The 19,549-nt window shown below is 43.5% G+C and overlaps 1 protein-coding gene across 1 annotated transcript in view; it reads right to left on the minus strand.

Annotated features, from left to right (window-relative positions):
• Positions 1–502: 502 nt before the first annotated feature.
• Positions 503–19,549, minus strand: part of LOC124594719 (cell surface glycoprotein 1-like) — a 188,583-nt gene continuing 169,536 nt past the window's right edge. Inside the window, exons 6-7 of the mRNA XM_047133088.1 lie at positions 609–2,526; positions 503–535 (exon numbers count right to left, since the gene is read on the minus strand). Of these exons, the coding sequence (XP_046989044.1) occupies positions 503–535; positions 609–2,526 (1,951 nt within the window). The remainder of the gene's footprint in view (positions 536–608; positions 2,527–19,549) is intronic.

Consider the following 19,549-nt stretch of genomic DNA (forward strand, 5'->3'; position numbering starts at 1 on the left):
GTTTTATTGTCGTGTCTTCATCTGCATCTTTGTCAGGTCCTTTTGATGTCCCCCCATCCCCTTGAGTTTTAGCAGGTTCCTTGTGCTCTAACACCAGTGACTGGGCGCTAATGACCTCAGCAGTTGAGCGCCCTTAAACCCTAACAATAAAAAAAAAAAAAAAAAAAAAAAAAATAGAACCGCTCGGCCACCCCGGCCGGCATTGTTTAAACAATTGTATTAAGAAAGTTATTTCTGAAATCGCAATACACCTCTAACATTCTCTAAATTCTGTAAACAGAGTCGATTTAAACACACTTCATTACTTCGTGTAATAACGTGGCCCCTTTCACTATAAGAATAAAGTCACAGAGCCCACTAAAATAGATCAGAAACTTTCTCGTACCCCAGTGCAAGAGCCAGACACAGAGCTTACAGTGACAAAGTACTTGGTGTGTCCCTGCAGTTCTTGGTGACTGTCACACTGGGAATACCCACAGCCTTCCTCCATCCTGGCACATGGCTACCCCTTGCCGTTTAACATGGACTGCACCCCCTGTGGGTCCAGGGATTAAAATAGGCCTGAGCTATACCTGCCTGTCTTAAGATGCGACTGAAAGGAGCCTCACCCGTTTTGGTCTTTGTGATGGTCTTTGTGATGGTCTTTGTGATGGTCTTTGTGATGGTCTTTGTGATGGTCTTTGTGATGGTCTTTGTGATGGTCTTTGTGATGGTCTTTGTGATGGTCTTTGTGATGGTCTTTGTGATGGTCTTTGTGATGGTCTTTGTGATGGTCTTTGTGATGGTCTTTGTGATGGTCTTTGTGATGGTCTTTGTGATGGTCTTTGTGATGGTCTTTGTGATGGTCTTTGTGATGGTCTTTGTGATGGTCTTTGTGATGGTCTTTGTGATGGTCTTTGTGATGGTCTTTGTGATGGTCTTTGTGATGGTCTTTGTGATGGTCTTTGTGATGGTCTTTGTGATGGTCTTTGTGATGGTCTTTGTGATGGTCTTTGTGATGGTCTTTGTGATGGTCTTTGTGATGGTCTTTGTGATGGTCTTTGTGATGGTCTTTGTGATGGTCTTTGTGATGGTCTTTGTGATGGTCTTTGTGATGGTCTTTGTGATGGTCTTTGTGATGGTCTTTGTGATGGTCTTTGTGATGGTCTTTGTGATGGTCTTTGTGATGGTCTTTGTGATGGTCTTTGTGATGGTCTTTGTGATGGTCTTTGTGATGGTCTTTGTGATGGTCTTTGTGATGGTCTTTGTGATGGTCTTTGTGATGGTCTTTGTGATGGTCTTTGTGATGGTCTTTGTGATGGTCTTTGTGATGGTCTTTGTGATGGTCTTTGTGATGGTCTTTGTGATGGTCTTTGTGATGGTCTTTGTGATGGTCTTTGTGATGGTCTTTGTGATGGTCTTTGTGATGGTCTTTGTGATGGTCTTTGTGATGGTCTTTGTGATGGTCTTTGTGATGGTCTTTGTGATGGTCTTTGTGATGGTCTTTGTGATGGTCTTTGTGATGGTCTTTGTGATGGTCTTTGTGATGGTCTTTGTGATGGTCTTTGTGATGGTCTTTGTGATGGTCTTTGTGATGGTCTTTGTGATGGTCTTTGTGATGGTCTTTGTGATGGTCTTTGTGATGGTCTTTGTGATGGTCTTTGTGATGGTCTTTGTGATGGTCTTTGTGATGGTCTTTGTGATGGTCTTTGTGATGGTCTTTGTGATGGTCTTTGTGATGGTCTTTGTGATGGTCTTTGTGATGGTCTTTGTGATGGTCTTTGTGATGGTCTTTGTGATGGTCTTTGTGATGGTCTTTGTGATGGTCTTTGTGATGGTCTTTGTGATGGTCTTTGTGATGGTCTTTGTGATGGTCTTTGTGATGGTCTTTGTGATGGTCTTTGTGATGGTCTTTGTGATGGTCTTTGTGATGGTCTTTGTGATGGTCTTTGTGATGGTCTTTGTGATGGTCTTTGTGATGGTCTTTGTGATGGTCTTTGTGATGGTCTTTGTGATGGTCTTTGTGATGGTCTTTGTGATGGTCTTTGTGATGGTCTTTGTGATGGTCTTTGTGATGGTCTTTGTGATGGTCTTTGTGATGGTCTTTGTGATGGTCTTTGTGATGGTCTTTGTGATGGTCTTTGTGATGGTCTTTGTGATGGTCTTTGTGATGGTCTTTGTGATGGTCTTTGTGATGGTCTTTGTGATGGTCTTTGTGATGGTCTTTGTGATGGTCTTTGTGATGGTCTTTGTGATGGTCTTTGTGATGGTCTTTGTGATGGTCTTTGTGATGGTCTTTGTGATGGTCTTTGTGATGGTCTTTGTGATGGTCTTTGTGATGGTCTTTGTGATGGTCTTTGTGATGGTCTTTGTGATGGTCTTTGTGATGGTCTTTGTGATGGTCTTTGTGATGGTCTTTGTGATGGTCTTTGTGATGGTCTTTGTGATGGTCTTTGTGATGGTCTTTGTGATGGTCTTTGTGATGGTCTTTGTGATGGTCTTTGTGATGGTCTTTGCGATGGTCTTTGTGATGGTCTTTGCGATGGTCTTTGCGATGGTCTCACCTCCATTTTTCAACATTTTTCCCGAAGAGCGAGCCAACTGGGGAAGGGGACCTTTCAAGGTGCATTGTGTCCGTCATGCACTGAGACCAGTCATGTCCTTCGTCAATGTGGATCTGCACTTCTGCTCGTTCTCCAACTGTTTTGCAGTCACCCTCCAGGGTGTGTACATTTCCATCACCTGTGCGGTATCACTTTCTATTCTGATGACCTGTTTGCTTGGTTGCACCTGATATCGTGCAAGGTAGCCAGTCCGTTGTGGTGGGGCCACAAGTACCCTCATAGTTGGGGTCGCTGACCACACAGGGATCACTCTGCTGATGCATCTATTCCCTGGCATACGTGGGGAGGCAAGTCACCCTGGACATCTGGAGTCGGGCAATGGTTATCTACATCCATACTCTGCAAGCCACCTGACGGTGTGTGGGGGAGGGTACCTTGAGTACCTTTATCGGTCCTCCCTTCTATTCCAGTCTCTTATTGTTCGTGGAAGGAAAGATTGTCGGTATGCCTCTGTGTGGGCTCTAATCCCTGGATTTTATCCTCACGGTCTCTTCAAGAGACCTACGTAGGGGGGAGCAATATACTGCTTAAAGTTTCGAGAACATACCTTCACCGAAGAGTCAACAGAAGCCCGTACCGAGCAACTGAGCGTCTCTCCTGCAGAGTCTTCCACTGGAGTTTATCCATCATCTCCGTAACGCTTTCGCGATTACCAAATGATCCTGTAACGATGTGCGCTGCTCTCTGTTGGATCTTCTCTCTCTCTCTCTCTCTCTCTCTCTCCTTCTCTCTCTCCTTCTCTCTCTCCTTCTCTCTCTCCTTCTCTCTCTCCTTCTCTCTCTCCTTCTCTCTCTCCTTCTCTCTCTCCTTCTCTCTCTCTCCTTCTCTCTCTCTCCTTCTCTCTCTCTCCTTCTCTCTCTCTCCTTCTCTCTCTCTCCTTCTCTCTCTCTCCTTCTCTCTCTCTCCTTCTCTCTCTCTCCTTCTCTCTCTCTCCTTCTCTCTCTCTCCTTCTCTCTCTCTCCTTCTCTCTCTCTCCTTCTCTCTCTCTCCTTCTCTCTCTCTCCTTCTCTCTCTCTCCTTCTCTCTCTCTCCTTCTCTCTCTCTCCTTCTCTCTCTCTCCTTCTCTCTCTCTCCTTCTCTCTCTCTCCTTCTCTCTCTCTCCTTCTCTCTCTCTCCTTCTCTCTCTCTCCTTCTCTCTCTCTCCTTCTCTCTCTCTCCTTCTCTCTCTCTCCTTCTCTCTCTCTCCTTCTCTCTCTCTCCTTCTCTCTCTCTCCTTCTCTCTCTCTCCTTCTCTCTCTCTCCTTCTCTCTCTCTCCTTCTCTCTCTCTCCTTCTCTCTCTCTCCTTCTCTCTCTCTCCTTCTCTCTCTCTCCTTCTCTCTCTCTCCTTCTCCTCTCTCTCTCCTTCTCCTCTCTCTCTCCTTCTCCTCTCTCTCTCCTTCTCCTCTCTCTCTCCTTCTCCTCTCTCTCTCCTTCTCCTCTCTCTCTCCTTCTCCTCTCTCTCTCCTCTCCTTCTCTCTCTCCTCTCCTTCTCTCTCTCCTTCTCTCTCTCCTTCTCTCTCTCCTTCTCTCTCTCCTTCTCTCTCTCCTTCTCTCTCTCCTTCTCTCTCTCCTTCTCTCTCTCCTTCTCTCTCTCCTTCTCTCTCTCCTTCTCTCTCTCCTTCTCTCTCTCCTTCTCTCTCTCCTTCTCTCTCTCCTTCTCTCTCTCCTTCTCTCTCTCCTTCTCTCTCTCCTTCTCTCTCTCCTTCTCTCTCTCCTTCTCTCTCTCCTTCTCTCTCTCCTTCTCTCTCTCCTTCTCTCTCTCCTTCTCTCTCTCCTTCTCTCTCTCCTTCTCTCTCTCCTTCTCTCTCTCCTTCTCTCTCTCCTTCTCTCTCTCCTTCTCTCTCTCCTTCTCTCTCTCCTTCTCTCTCTCCTTCTCTCTCTCCTTCTCTCTCTCCTTCTCTCTCTCCTTCTCTCTCTCCTTCTCTCTCTCTCTCTCTCTCTCTCTCCCTCCCCCCTCTATCAACCCTATCTGGTACGGATCCCACACTGCTGAACAGTATTCAAGTACAGGGCGAACAAGTGTACTGTAACCCACTTCCTTTGTTTTCGTCTTTACCATCGATTAATTTTATATGGTCATTGCATTTTAAAGCACTCCTAATGCCTACGCCCAGATAATTTATGGAATTAACTGCTTCCAGTTGCTGGTCTGCTATTTCGTAGCTAAATGATAAGGGATCTATCTTTCTATCTATTTGCAGCACATTACACTTGTTTACATTGAGATTCAATTGCCATTCCCTGCACCGTGCGTCAATTCGCTGCAGATCCTCCTGCATTTCAGTACAATTTTCCATTGTTACAGCCTCTCGATATATTACAGTATCATCCGCAAAAGCCTCAGTGAACTTCCGATGTTATCCACAAGGTCATTTATGTATATTGTGAATAGCAACGGTCCTACGACACTCCCCTGCGGCACACCTGAAATCACTCTCAATTGAGAGAAATCTTCCGAAGTAAGAATGACATGCTGCGTTCTGTTGTCTAGGAACTCTTCACTCCAATCACACTATTGGTCTAATAGCCCATACACTCTTATTTTGTTCATTAAACGACTGTGGGGAACTATCGAACACCTTGCGGAAGTCAAGAAAAACGGCATCTACCTGTGAACCCGTGTCTATGGCCCTCTGAGTCTCGTGGACGAATAGTGCGAGCTGGGTTTCACACGATCGTCTTTTTCGAAACCCATGCTGATTCCTACAGAGTAGATTTCTAATCTCCAGAAAAGTCATTATACTCGAACATAATACGTGTTCCAAAATTCTACAACAGATCGACGTTAGAGATATAGGTCTACAGTTCTGCACATCTGTTCGACGTCCCTTCTTGAAAACGGGGATGACCTATGCCCTTCTCCAATCCTCTGGAACGCTACGCTCTTCTAGAGACCTACGGTACACCGCGGCAAGAAGGGGGGCAAGTTGCATCGCGTACTCTGTGTAAAATCGAACTGGTATCCCATCAGGTCCAGCGGCCTTTCCTCTTTTGAGCGAGTTTGTTTCTCTATCCCTCTGTCGTGTATTTCGATATCTACCATTTTGTCATCTGTGCGACAATCTAGAGAAGGAACTACAGTGCAATCTTCCTCTGTGAAACAGCTTTGGAAAAAGACATTTAGTATTTCGGCCTTTAGTCTGTCATCCTCTGATTCAGTAGCATTTTGGTCACGGTGTCTGGACATTTTGTTTTGATCCACCTACCGCTTTGATATAAGACCAAAATTTCTTAGGATTTTCTGCCAAGTCAGCACATAGAACTTTCAAATTCATTGAACGCCTCTCGCATAGCCCTCCTCACATTACATTTCGCTTCGCGTAATTTTTGTTTGTCTGCAAGGCTTTGGCTATGTTTATGTTTGGTGTGAAGTTCCAGTTTTCTAACTCGGTTATTGTACCACGGTGGCTCTTTTCCATCTATTACGATCTTGCTTGGCACATACTCATCTAATGCATATTGTACGATGGTTTTGAACTTTGTCCACAGATCCTCAACACTATCTGTACTTGAGACAAAACTTTTGTGTTGAGACATCACGTACTCTGAAATCTGCTTTTTGTCACTTTTGTTAAACGGAAAAATCTTCCTACCTTTCTTAATATTTCTATTTACGGCTGAAATCATCAATGCAGTAACCGATTTATGATCGCTGATTCCCTGTTCTCTTGAAAGTTTCACCTGTTCTACTGTCACTCAGGTTTTCTTGTTTTATCAGTGAGACACCCATACTGTAAATGGTTCCAGTAATCTGAGCATATCTTTACGAAGTCATTGAACGACACGTTCGTTCCGACATGTGCTAGGTAAATGTGTTTTAAATTGAAGTTGTCTTATTTGAAGGCTATAATGAGGTTTGTGTTATCCCTAAAAAGCTGTTTGGTGATTCTGGAATATGACTTAGAGAAAATAAATCAGCACCCCATATGACGACCGAAACAGAAATATTTTCGAATCTGGTCTTTGTTTTCCACGGTAACATCGTCAAATATGAAGACGGTGCTACCGCTTTCACTGAATGTCGTGTATGTGATATCCCTCCACCTGAATAAGCAAAAGGATTCCGTTCTTCTTCTAATTACGTGTACAGTATTTACCAAATAAAGCTTTTTGACATCCAACAAATTCAGTGCGTATCTCCCTCAAGCCAATAGGCGACTCACAGTACGCTGGTTTTTCACACAAGCATTTCATCTTCATCTAGTTCTCGTTAGGTTTAGCGGCCATGTGCCAACAAAGGTGTTGCTTTAAATCGTCAATGAGTACACAGTGCACACGTAGGGAGTTTGAATCGTTGGTTGCCTAGCATAGAGTATGCATACAATGATGTAGTCTGTCCAGCTCAAGACCTATGGCAGAGTGCATCGTATAATTTCATAACTGAGGGATGTCAGTGAAATTGGATGAGTCATGATACAAACACATAATGCACAAATACTTTTATCTGTTGTAATAGGAAGTGTCACACCAGTAAGGCGAATGTCTGGGGGAGAACGAGTTGGATAATACTCGGTAACCAAATGTAGTCATCTGCTGATTGAAAATGTGTTAAAGGGTCAATTTCAGAGTTCCACTGGGATGTTGTGTTGACTCTTGAACATCCCTATATTGATCAATGTCGTCCCTTAGGAATTCACACACAAACTGCTGAGGTCATGGGTCGCTAGTCTTACACACTACTTAGCGTAATTTTGTGTACGTGAGCCTGATGGCTGGTCGATCAGCGATCGGCTTATCTTTGACGCGTCCCCGGGCATGAGCATCTTTGGCTTTTCGGCTGGGGCGCGCGGGACGGCGAGAGGCAGTCGGCGAGAGGCAGTCGGTTTGGGGCGGCCGGTGAGACTGGCGGAGTTGTGGCTCGGGCGTAAGGTAGGTTGCTTCTTCCTTCTGGCAGCCACCGCGAGCGGATGTTCGGCCGGAATGTCTGCAGTTTGTGGTGAGCGTAGTGTGGACAAGTACTCTTAGGATGTGCTCCCAGCCTGACTCTTAGCCTGTTATTTGTGGGTGCCGACTCCCTTGTCTGTTACTGCTTCCAGGTGTCCTGTAAGATTTCTGTGGCATTCTGTGTTTCTCAACTGGAAAGGGGGGTGTGTTCGATTGGACATCTTTTGGAATTCCTTAATGCTATAATTTAAACAATTTCTTTTTTATATGTTCTTTCAGAATTAGCACCTGTTTCTTTGGGACACTGCAGTTCAAACAGGAGTGGCGTAATGTTAATGAGTATTTGTTATTCATGAAATGAAGTTTATTTAATGTCTCGCTGTTTTCTGGGGCACGCATCTGTTATTGAACTCATTTTGAAGTGTTCTGTCAGGTGAAGACTGCTCCCCACTTCAGTGTATATTCTTTTTAGTAGTATTGTAAGGTTTTTTGGATATTTGTCAGTGGGGTGTATTGATTCATTTTGTTTCTCTGTTTCTTTTGAATTATGGAGAATTGTTTAGTTTATCTGGTTACTGGCTTAACTCGCGCTTCACGCACTAAATCAGCTGATATTGAAATTGATATCAAACAGAGATTAAAAAAACAGACAGATTCAGATGTAACTTCATTTATGTTGTTTGACATAAATGTGTTGGATTGACCTTAATGAATTACGTGCAGTCGAAGTAAGGGACCCAGTCCTTCATTAGTGCTTAACAGTGGCGTGTGGTTCGGGTTGTGAACCCCGTGCTCGGATCAGTATGGACAACAAACACCCGAACCTCCGGCGGAAAGGGCCACGCGATTCGTGTCATGGCGCCTCTAACCTCGCAGCCACTACGTCAGCATTGGGAGAAAAAGGTCGTTAGAATGAAATAAGGGAAATCAGAGCTCGCACGGCAAGATATAGGTGTTCTTTACTACTGCAATCTCGAACAGAGCACGGAAAACACGAATTATTGTGGAGGTGGTTCGATGACCCCTCTGCCAGGCACTTACGTGTGTAGATGTGTAGTAGTTTTGGAACCTTCGTATATGTATTGCCATCTACGTCATCTCTCCAGAGTGTATTTGGTAACTGTTGTTTCGAAGGGACGCTGATACTTGCACACGTCGTATCAACAGGTGCCACATATGCCTGTCTGTGTTTCCGCACCAGTCACAGATTTGCCCCACTTGAGCAGACACTCACCACATCTTCCTCGGCCTGTTCCGATGCTGTTGAGGGTGATATATATATATATGGGATATCTCTATCCGTTTCTGGACACATCCCCCTGGGTGTGTTTTGTGGTCGGATCTTAGCTGGAGGCGTGTGAGGAGGGAAGACGTGGCTGCCTTGGCGTGGAGACAGTTCGGCTCGGCTGGGGTTGTTTGCGTCTGGACGCAGAGTGGGAAGGCCGGACCGTGATTTTGCGGTTAACAGTGTGGACAGCAGCGTGGTGAGCCGTTTAACTTGATTCGCAAGGGGAGCAAAATCTCGCCTGTTGTACTTTGTCGAGCCTGAGTTTGAAATACCCTCTATGTGCGGCGGGATGTCATTTCGTCCTCCTCTCTCTCTCTCTGTCGCTGGGATTGCTATCCTCGTTGACCGTCCCACGGATGTATATCGATGGGCTACGCTGCTCTCCGTACTCTACGAGACGCCGGTGATGGAAGTGCGTCGTTCAGTGGCACGTTAGTCTGGGTGCTTGATGTTTGATCTTCAAATGCATACTCTTAAAGTGGCACTCCTTAGTTTGCCTTGCTCAGTTACATTGGGGTTTATTTTGTCTTGCGGTGCTTCCGCTTTCCGTTAACGAAGGTTAAGCTCGTTTCGGCACTCCGTACGACGCTTGGCACCTCAGCAGGCGGGTCGGAGCCACCTTCGCGACTAAAGGGAAGCCTTTGGACTGAGAGGTCTCATGTTTTGCATATTGTTCATAAATTGTTCTTTTGGTATTAAGTTGGCTGAGGTTTCTTATGGATTTCCCGGCATTTGGTCTGTTGTCCGGCCCGGGCTAGGTCTCGTTATTTTAAAAGTCTGTCCTTGTTTTGGCTTAGTACGATTTTGGTTGACTGCCTGGTGGTTCTGGTAGTACTCCGGGTCGCTGTGGTTGTGTTGCATTCTGTAAGGGGCTGCGCGCTCGGAGCCGTGGAGCACCGTTTGTGTGAACTGCTTCACTGGGGAGCACTAATCGGGCCATTCTAGGTCCTCTGTATCATGCAATGATTTTATTATTATTTTAAAGTACCATTATCACTTAAATGATTTAATTCTTGTTGCGTTAATTGCAACTTGGGTACTGACAAATTTAGTAGTGTAATTACGGAAGATTTAATAGTAGCACATTCCCCTTTACCTGTTTCGTAGTCTGTTAATTACCGAAAGACCTTAAGCTCGTTGTCATATGTGATTTTCTTAAATTACTGTATTTTTGTCATGTTACTGTGTTTTTTAATTTGCCGGTCACTGGTGTAGTGTTCAAAGTATTAAAATGTTTCAGGTAGCTGTTACTTGGGTGGAACACGCGAAACCGCACCGGAGAGAGCAGTTGCGTGCCTTACGTGTCCGTTGCTGGCGCGGCCTGGTGTCCGTTGTTTGTTTTGGTGCACCTGAGTTAAGTATTGTGTTGCCTCCTCCCTTGCGGCCCCATTGTGTTCTTCTCATAAACATTTCTTCTAGGCTTTTTAGTTAATTTTATGCTAGTATATTAATTTCTTACATTGGTAGCATTATGCGGCCTTCATTGTGCACACCGTTTGTCATAGCGGAGTTGATGTGCCATTGTAATTTCTTAAACTCCATTGTGTGTGCCCTTTGTGATACATATTGTCATAACAATTTCAATATGGCAATTATGTCTCATATATCATGATGGGCGTGTGTAATGGTGCAATAAATGGAGGCATGAAGGGCGCCAAAAACAGAAATAACAATCCTCCTTTCTTGTCCCTATTGGTACGCTATCCTTGTACTTCTGTTGGTAAGCCACAACAGAGGATAATCCAAATTGCCTGAGGGTGACCATATTCACGGGATTTGCTCTGGGTGTAGGGAAGTTTCAAGTATTGTGGAGGACAGTTGTGTTGCCAACAGTGTTCCTATTCAGTGTCCGTGAGAGTCCTGGCTATGATAAGAGTGGGATGCCTCGATCTTTGCTGGTAACACAAACCTTCCAGCATTGAACGAAGTCTTCTTCGCTCTGCACGGAATACAGTCTTCTGGTATTCGCGCGCTACTGCGTTCTTCCAACTGGTATTAGGAAATGGATTCATTAAGTTCTATGTACAGTCTGACATAAAAACTGACCGCCGGCCGGCCGCCACAGAGACTAAGTCCGAGTCGTTCAGTTAAGGTGGCCAATAAAACTGACCGCCCCTGACAACCAAGTCCGGCCATCTGCACAATCTGGCAACACTGTAAGATGGGGAAGAGTTGGAAGGAAGTGTTTACTTCCGAGTCGATACGGCTGGAGTGAGCCCGTGGTCTTGCGCTAACCGTCGTGCATTGTAAACTTCAGAGTCGCATGTTCGCGTCCAACTGATTTTTTTTTTTTTTAATCACATTTCGGTCTAAAGTTATGAGTGATTGAACATCGAAGACAATTCGCTTAACATTCTACCACCCGCAGTAACAAGTATTCCAGAAACAATTCCGCAGTACAGCTCGTGGCTGCGTCGCGATCACAACAGCTTACGCTCGGGCGTTTCCTGGCGCTGCAGCGGCCACCGGCCGCCCGAAATTCGGCGCCGCCCAGGTGAACGCGGCGCCACGCTGTGTATATATCAACTGTCATTTTCGAATTTGAAGTTCTAGTTATCATCTTGCAGTTAAGCATAGGATTTTGCATACCTGAAAATCATGAACAACAGTTAAACGTTGTGTTGCATATGTTACTCCTTTTTCCACTTGCAACTCAATTTTACAATGCTTACTTTTGGTGTAACAGAGGGGTGAATGTAGAGGAGGCAGCTAGAAAGATGTGAACTGTGCGTGGAGCGAGTGCCTTTGTTGAAACAATAATATCTTTTTCTGGCGTATTTTTCCCAAAGATCGTTCTGGCATGAATGATTTTCCACATTAAGGAAGTCTCGACTACTGATGTATGTGACAGATTGCCTGTTGAATGCAAATGTCGCATGATGGTAAAATGGTAAAGTTCAGAAGTCTGGTGTAGGAGTACTGCATGCTCTAATTCGAAACAACAAAAATCAACGGAGTGCCTATTATTGAACGTCATCAGGTCGCTCATTGAGCATTCCTACGCAGTACTGTTACTGGTGACGCGTTATGATGCCTTTATCGCTAACTTCCTACGAAGAAATGAAAGGCTGAGCCCCACCAAAAGACGTAGACTAGAGCAAAGAGTATTGTGAACATATTTTACATTTGATAGCTCCATAAGTGTGTTATGGACTACGAATTCTGCCCCAAGGGGTCTGCGCAACACAGCTGGAATTTGTTGTCAACAACTGAGACACCTTTTGGTCGCAATGTAAGAAAGTCGAGCAACAAAACTACATCACCTGTGCTACTGCATGATAACTCATTCTGTTGACTTGAGAAACAAAACTATCCAGGAGATCGAGAGACTACTTTCCTATCAGACACTTGTATTGATACGGAAGTCCTCTCTCAAGCACTTGTCACTCTCGTCATACATTCGTAAAATATTACCTTTCCCGCTCTTGATCGATCAACCGTCAAGGCAATTCATTTCTAGACGACAATACTCTTGCTACTACTATGGTTTAATGACATCGTTGAAACAAGTAGGTTTCTACTGGCGTAGAATTTGTGAACAACTGTTGCATTGTCAGATTGTTGTAGATATCGTGAAAGAAAATTCAGCTGCTGATTACTAAACGCAACAGTAATCGTCAAAGAGAAATTAAACTAATGGAAAATGCAAATAATATATTCACTTTACTAATACAAATTAAATTCAGCTTACTACAGAAACATCACGACCGGAGTCTATCTTAATAAAGCATTAAGTTCCAAAATGGTTCAAAGGTCTCTGAGCACTATGGTACTTAACGTCTGAGGTCATCAGTCCCCTAGAACTTAGATTTAACTAGTTCTAACCTAAAGACATCACACACATCCATGCCCGAGGCACGAGTCGAACCTGCATCCGTAGTGGTCGCGCGGTTCGGTGGCGTTCCTCTGGCTCCCGGGACACGCTGGTATCTGTGGGAATGAGGCGGCCGATATAGCGGCCAAGGCTGCAGTCTCTCTTCCTCGGCCAGCTACTCAGTCGCTTCCCTTCACCGATCTACGGAGCGGTTTATGTCGCCAAGTTGCTCATTTATGGCATGCGCATTGGTCAACACTTCCCCATAATAAAGTGCGGGAAGTGAAAGCCCTTCGACCTCTTCCTCCCGAACGCGTCGTCGGGAGGAGGTAATTTTAGCTAGACTCCGGATAGGGCACTGTCTTTTTAGCCATCGACATCTTTTAAGCGGCGATCCTCCCCCACTCTGTCCCCACTGCTCTCAGCTGTGGACGGTCAGACACCTTTTAATTGAATGCCCCTATTTTAATCCGTTACGCTCCCGTCTACAGCTATCGCCTGATCTATCGTCGATTTTAGCAGATGACACGCGCTCAGCCGACCGCGTTCTCCAGTTTATTAGTGACAGTGAAATGACGTCAGTCATTTGAAGCTTTTCTTGGGGACAACCAACCCCTTTCTGTAGTGGATTTTTAAGCATTCCTTCTGCTTTTAGTTTCTCAAATTTTATGACTTTGTTCCCATTGCTGCTGGTTTTAAATTTCGGTTTTTTCCTGTTTCCTAAGTCACGGGCTGGGCGCTAATGGCCATAGAAGTTTTGCGCCCTAAAACCACCAAAAAAAAAGTCCCAAGCTGAGGCATATTACAAGTGTTAAAACCACTCAGGCAGATTTATTTTTTTAATACGTAAAGTAAGTTGCTAATAACTTTGAGGGTGAGGTTATTGGAGTTGTTTTTAAATATAATGTAGTTAACATAAAGACCAACTAATACTTCAGTAATCGTGCCGAGATAAAGTTTAAGGGCGAACATCTAGATCGTGAGGCCAGTATGAAGTCTCAGGCACTGGAAAAGGAATTGCAACTAAGTTTAAAATGTATAGGCCCTATGTAACAAGTGACTGGATTGGAGCAAGCAAGTTGAACAATTCACAGCGGTTTTGTGTCACCATCTCCTTCAAAATAGAGCTACATTTAGGGAATAACATATACATAAAACAGATATTAAAATTTTTCACATTGAAATGGGAGTCTTTAAATTTGGAGATGAAGTTTAACATTTCAACTTGGGTAATCTTTCTAATAAACTTGTCTGCAGCCCTTGCTCTTAATTTCTTTCAAAGATACTGGGTGTTGGAAAGGTACATTCTCACCCTGTGAACTTACCTGCAACTGCAGGAACAAACTTCATTAAATTCTTCAGTTTTAGCTTTGTAAGAGCCTTAGCAGTGCATTAGCAAGTGGTCTCGGGAAATGCTAGTGAGTACAGTGAGCAGTGAGTGGCTATTGCAGGGGATATGTGCTCATGGTCACAGTCAGATGGCATTTCCTGAAGGTGTTCAGTAAATTGTTGTTGTGGTCTTCAGTCCTGAGACTGGTTTGATGCAGCTCTCCATGCTACTCTATCCTGTGCAAGCTGCTTCATCTCCCAGTACCTACTAAACCCTACATCCTTCTGAATTCAGTAAATTATAAGTGTGCAAATATGTGGTGGAAGCTACTGTATTCTGTTGAAATTCAAATAGATTTTATTTATCTATGGTTTTACATGTGGCATTGCCAGTAAATATTAAATCATATAATGTTGGTGTAAATACAGTTACATTGTTATGTAGACAAGCTGTTTCTTCCACATACTTAATTCAGTGTTTCATGTTACACAGACTGCAAATATTGAAAAAAGTTAAAACTTGCATTATTACGACACATTTTTAATAAAAGATCTGTGTTATAGGAAGCATTTTCCTTTTGGTATTAATCTACAATATTTTACTGACAAATTCATAAAAATGAGCATTTGCTGAGCTGGAAACTTCTCTTGCGTTCTGGCATTGGCCCACAGTCTGCACACTGTTTTGAGGAGCTGGTTTTCGTTCAGTTGTTTTGCTACATGTTAAATATTTTATGTTGCAGTCTTGAGGGATCCTTCCCCTCCTCCTTGAATCTTGGGTTCGCCTCGTCAGGTTACATGAAACATTTGTGCATGTTTGTTTTGCTCATACTTGTACAACATTTCACATGCCCCACATACTATTGGATGAGTAATAAAATCTCAACAGTTTTAGTCCTCTCAAAGTGCAGGTGGCTCTTTTAATTGCATTAATTAAAAGCTCTAAATAACAGAGCAAAATTTGCTAGTTGGGATGGTTCATTTTTAGCAGGAGACAGGAACGTACATGTACACTCTTTGACATAAAACTTGACCGGCGGCCGGCCGCTTCAGAGGCTAAGTCCGCGCCGATCGCGACATGGGACAAAAAAACTGGCCAACTCGCTAATTCTCTAAGTCCGGTTATCTGCACAATCTGGCAACACTGTAGACTGCGGCACTTCCTGGAGGAAAACTTGTCCCATGATAGAGAAACTCTAGGCTGATTACGCCTGTGGTCTAGCGGTAGCGTGCGTTGTTTCTGTTCATAATGTCAGTGGATCGAGAGCAGGTGGCATAAAATATTTTTATAGCCTCTTCTGTCTGAATGCTGAAGACGTGAATGTAATGGTAGCGCAGATTCAATCTATTTCGCTTTGTGACACACCGATATCAAAATTTTATCCAGTAACGATTTTGCGGCAGATTTCCTGCAGACTGTCCTCCTCTGCACGCCGTATGCGGCAAAGCTCCGGGATCCATTTGCTGGCTACTGGCAGCGGCCGTGGCGACAGCAGCGGCGTTGCACTCCCCCGTTCTGTATCGAAAGTGCCTGCTACCGCTCATCGCTTTTGATGATTTAAAACGCTTTATTATTAAATGTTGCTCCACAGAAAATTTCTACAATTTCCATTCACGCTCAAAAGCAACGGAGACAGACGCCCTGATTAGTAGGCGGGTATTATATTACATTAATCGGCAAGAGCTGAGTATGGCCCGAAATTAATTTTATAGACTGGGACGAAATGAAACCACCTCACTACATTCGATGAATTTATAAATGCTTCATACCTCGTTTCTTTTCCTTTCAAACTCAATTATTTGTGCAACTTTTGGTCAACGTTTTCGTCAAGCCAGAGTGAGCGTCTGTGGTGTAAAGTGTATTACAGTTCTTGTTTCATTCCTTATGGTAATAAGTCTATGCGATAAACTGTGTGAATACCTTGCAATGCATGCTCTGTAGCAGTGCAGGAACACTGCACATTTGGAGTTCATGAAGTATTTATTGTTGATCGGAAGTGATAGTTAAGGTCATCGGATTTAAACCAGAAAAATTTGTCGTTTTGAAGGTTTCAGAGAACGAAATGGAATTGCTAACGCCGGTGTTAGAAAACGTCTACAGTTAAATGCTATTGCAAAAATTTAGAAGAAGGGAACTATATTAATGAACATGTGCACTTCATAAACAACCTTCTGACATGTTAGACCTATATGACGAACAAAGCTCAAATTTATATCGTTGACAGTCGGTTTGAATCTTTTCAGGGTCTATTATACAGTGAAGCACCTTGGAATTTGCAAAGCAGAAATCCATGATATTAACTTAATTTACTAAGTCGAAATCGGACGAAGATTGATGTTTAAAGGCATTCTTCAGATTTCGCATAAGAAATTTTTACTAGCAGTTTGCAACTCCATTAATTAAAATGGAAAATAAAAGGTTGTAGTCAGCGGCTTCTACCGTGATTCGAACTGCTATGTCTTATAGTACAAGCACTGCAACGCACAAGGGAACCTCTGAGCTAACGACACACTGGCTGGCGGAGGCGGAATATAGTCACTGCGATGTTGCCTGAGCCTCAAAACGCAACCTTAAACACACGAACAGAGGAGGTGGAGATTACTGTTTTAACGTCCCGCCGACAACGATGTCGTTAGAGACGGAGCACAAGCTCGGATTAGGGAAGGATGGGGAAGGAAATCGGCCGTGCCCTTCCTAAGGAACCATCCCGGCATTTGCCTGAAGCGATTTAGGGAAATCATTGAAAACCTAAATCAGGATGGCCGGGCGCGGGATTGCACCGTCGTCCTCCCGAATGCACACACAAACAGGTGTTACTTATGTGAAGAACGCCGTTCTTGGAGTCCAGAAATTAAATATACTTTCTAATTGTGTCATCTTGCAGTGGATTATATCGTACGAGTCTTCGATGTGGAAAACGAATGTCAAGTGAATTTAGCGAGGTAACGCCGACCTACACCCGGAAGTAAATGCACTATCAGAGTGTTGACAAATACTTGCTACGACGCTGCCATTTCTAGGCTCTCTGACGAGGCAGCTCTTCAGCAAAATGCTTGCCGTGATTCTCCGATACGGTTCTTCAGAGTGGAGACGCGCGCGCTCGTTTGGTTTTTATGCGGCGTTCTCCCCTGATGGTTTCTGACGTCGCCTTGTGGGCTATGTATACATATGAGACATTCAATTATCATTAATCCAGAATCATACAAGTTTCAGCTTCCGGCGTGGAAGAAGGCTGTTGACGCCGACATTATATCATTTCAACGTAGGGAAAGCAAAACGGATCATTCAATGTTTCTCATTCAACATAAATCATGTGAGATAATTTTCCGTAACGTTCATAATCATCTAAAAATACAAACGAACTAAAAATACACCGGAAGCTTATTCGAATTGAATATAACGCTTTGCACCTCGATGTCGAATTTGTCCACTTGCAATCTTTTGCAGCATACACATAGAATGTCATGATTACCACGAGAATGAAGAAATCTGTTGGTAAGGATGGAAGCAAGAAGAGACGCAGTCAACAAATATTCTATTCCTCATGGCATTCATTTCATTTGACACGTAAGAAGAGGTAAAGCGGGAATTTACTTTCGTTAACACGAAAGATACGCCGCACATATTGATAACGAGGAAGTCTGCGTCTTCATACGTTTCCTCCTTGAAATCTGTATGCTCTATTATATACTAAGTAGCCCGATCATTGTTTCAGTAATGCCACCCTCTTGTTTGACCCCGTAACGATGAACAGATTCCAAATGCATGTCTCCCTTCCTGGGTTGTTTTTTGTGTTTTATTGCTTGGAATTCCTGAAGCAGACCACTGTGCCTTCCCCCCTCGTGGGTTAGGTCTCAAAACTAAACCGCTTTGTATCCAATGGCATAATTTATTCAGACAGCATCAGCATAAGACTATCAAACAAAGCCTTCCATTTACAGTTGCAGCACTCTAACCAGCACTGACCAAAGTGTAATCCACGGTCATGGTCCTAAATTACCAGCTGTCTGCTACTGTGGCAAAGTCCGTACTACACTTTCGATTCCGCAGCACCATTTTATCTGGTAACACTGTGTAGTTGCACAGTTGTGCTACCAGGTCTGTCCTCACACTGTCAACTTTATGTATCTCACTTCTCCTGTAGCGTAGATCACGAGGAGCCGAAGTAAATGAGTGTATTCTGCATGACGTAACATTCAGTATTCCCTTCTTTCATAGCCACTCTTCATGTGCATCGATACCAAATAGGAATGCGAAAACTCTTGCGAGTGAGAGAATGACAATAGCAATCGTAACAAGAACAAGCAAATAATGAATGATGTTTATTCCAACGCAGAACGAGAATGGCTTTAAATATAAAAATCTGTATCTATATCTATATCCATATCTATTGATCTTTGAGTTGGCACAATGCAAATATATTCTTAGCATTTAGTAACTGAATTTAGTTCTGGATGTTTGCAGAGAAAAGGAAAAGTCGGTACTTCTCGCTAGTGTAATATAATGTGAACCAGCAACTACCCTTTCCTTAGAACACGACTCAAGCAGGTCCTCAAGTAGGTAGCAAGGCACTGCTGCATTCTGTTCCCTGACATTGCTCTGATGACGGTTAATGCAGATAGTTCCGATTATGAAATACAAAACGTATTGCAGGTTAGTTCCTAGGATAGTAACATTAAATTTGCGTTGTAGACGGCACATGAACGTGACGACTATCCATATTACTCATCAATATAAAAAGACAATATTTTGGGAATTTAGCAGGATTACTCAAAATGAATTCTGAAATTGGGTGACTGACTGCACAGGTGCTAAACGTCGTCAAGAGTATACGATGTCCTAATCGCACTAGGAATATGAAGATTGTCTTAGACAGCTCGCAACTTTCACATTGCTATCTCCACCCTACTCCAGACAGCCCTCGGTGGAGTTGCACTACGTTGCCGATGTTGTGGAAGGCCTTCAAACCGACAACAGACCACATATTGAAAAATACAAGCGAATTCTCTTGCAGCGTAAGCTTATTGTAACTAATCTAAAAATTTTTGGAGAGGAACATTGTCCTATTCAAAAAAAGTAAAATGTTACACACTGTTGACGTCAAACGGACATTATCTATGTCCTGTCTTGTGTCCTACTCATCTATAATATCAAGTGTATTATGAAAATGATTATATATAATGGATGATAGGGTAATGCATTGATACCAGATGGTGGGGGCCGGCCGGTGTTTGGATGTGAGTGATGTCCTTAGGTTGGTTAGGTTTAAGTAGTTCTAAGTTCTAGGGGACTGATGACCTTAGAAGTTAGGTCTCATAGTGCTCAGAGCCATTTGAATCATTTGAACTATTTAACACAAAATGACATTAAAAATTAAAGTTATTCACGAGCAGCTAGTTGAGAATATGTATGAACATTAAATGACACGACGAACTGAAATAATATGACGAAGAGTTCAGCGCTCACTGTGTGTAGTCAACAACGATATGTGTGGGGCTCTATTCCCAAAGAGACGTCAGCTACCGAATTTTTCTCCACCAGCTGCTCAGAATAGCATCTTGAACTTAGTCATCTCGCAAATAGTTCTGTGTCTCACTGGGAGTTAAAAACGTCAGATATCGTTAGTGCTGACAACGAATGAAAATACATT

Source organism: Schistocerca americana, chromosome 2 (assembly GCF_021461395.2).
Source record: "Schistocerca americana isolate TAMUIC-IGC-003095 chromosome 2, iqSchAmer2.1, whole genome shotgun sequence".
Taxonomy (NCBI): domain Eukaryota; kingdom Metazoa; phylum Arthropoda; class Insecta; order Orthoptera; family Acrididae; genus Schistocerca; species Schistocerca americana.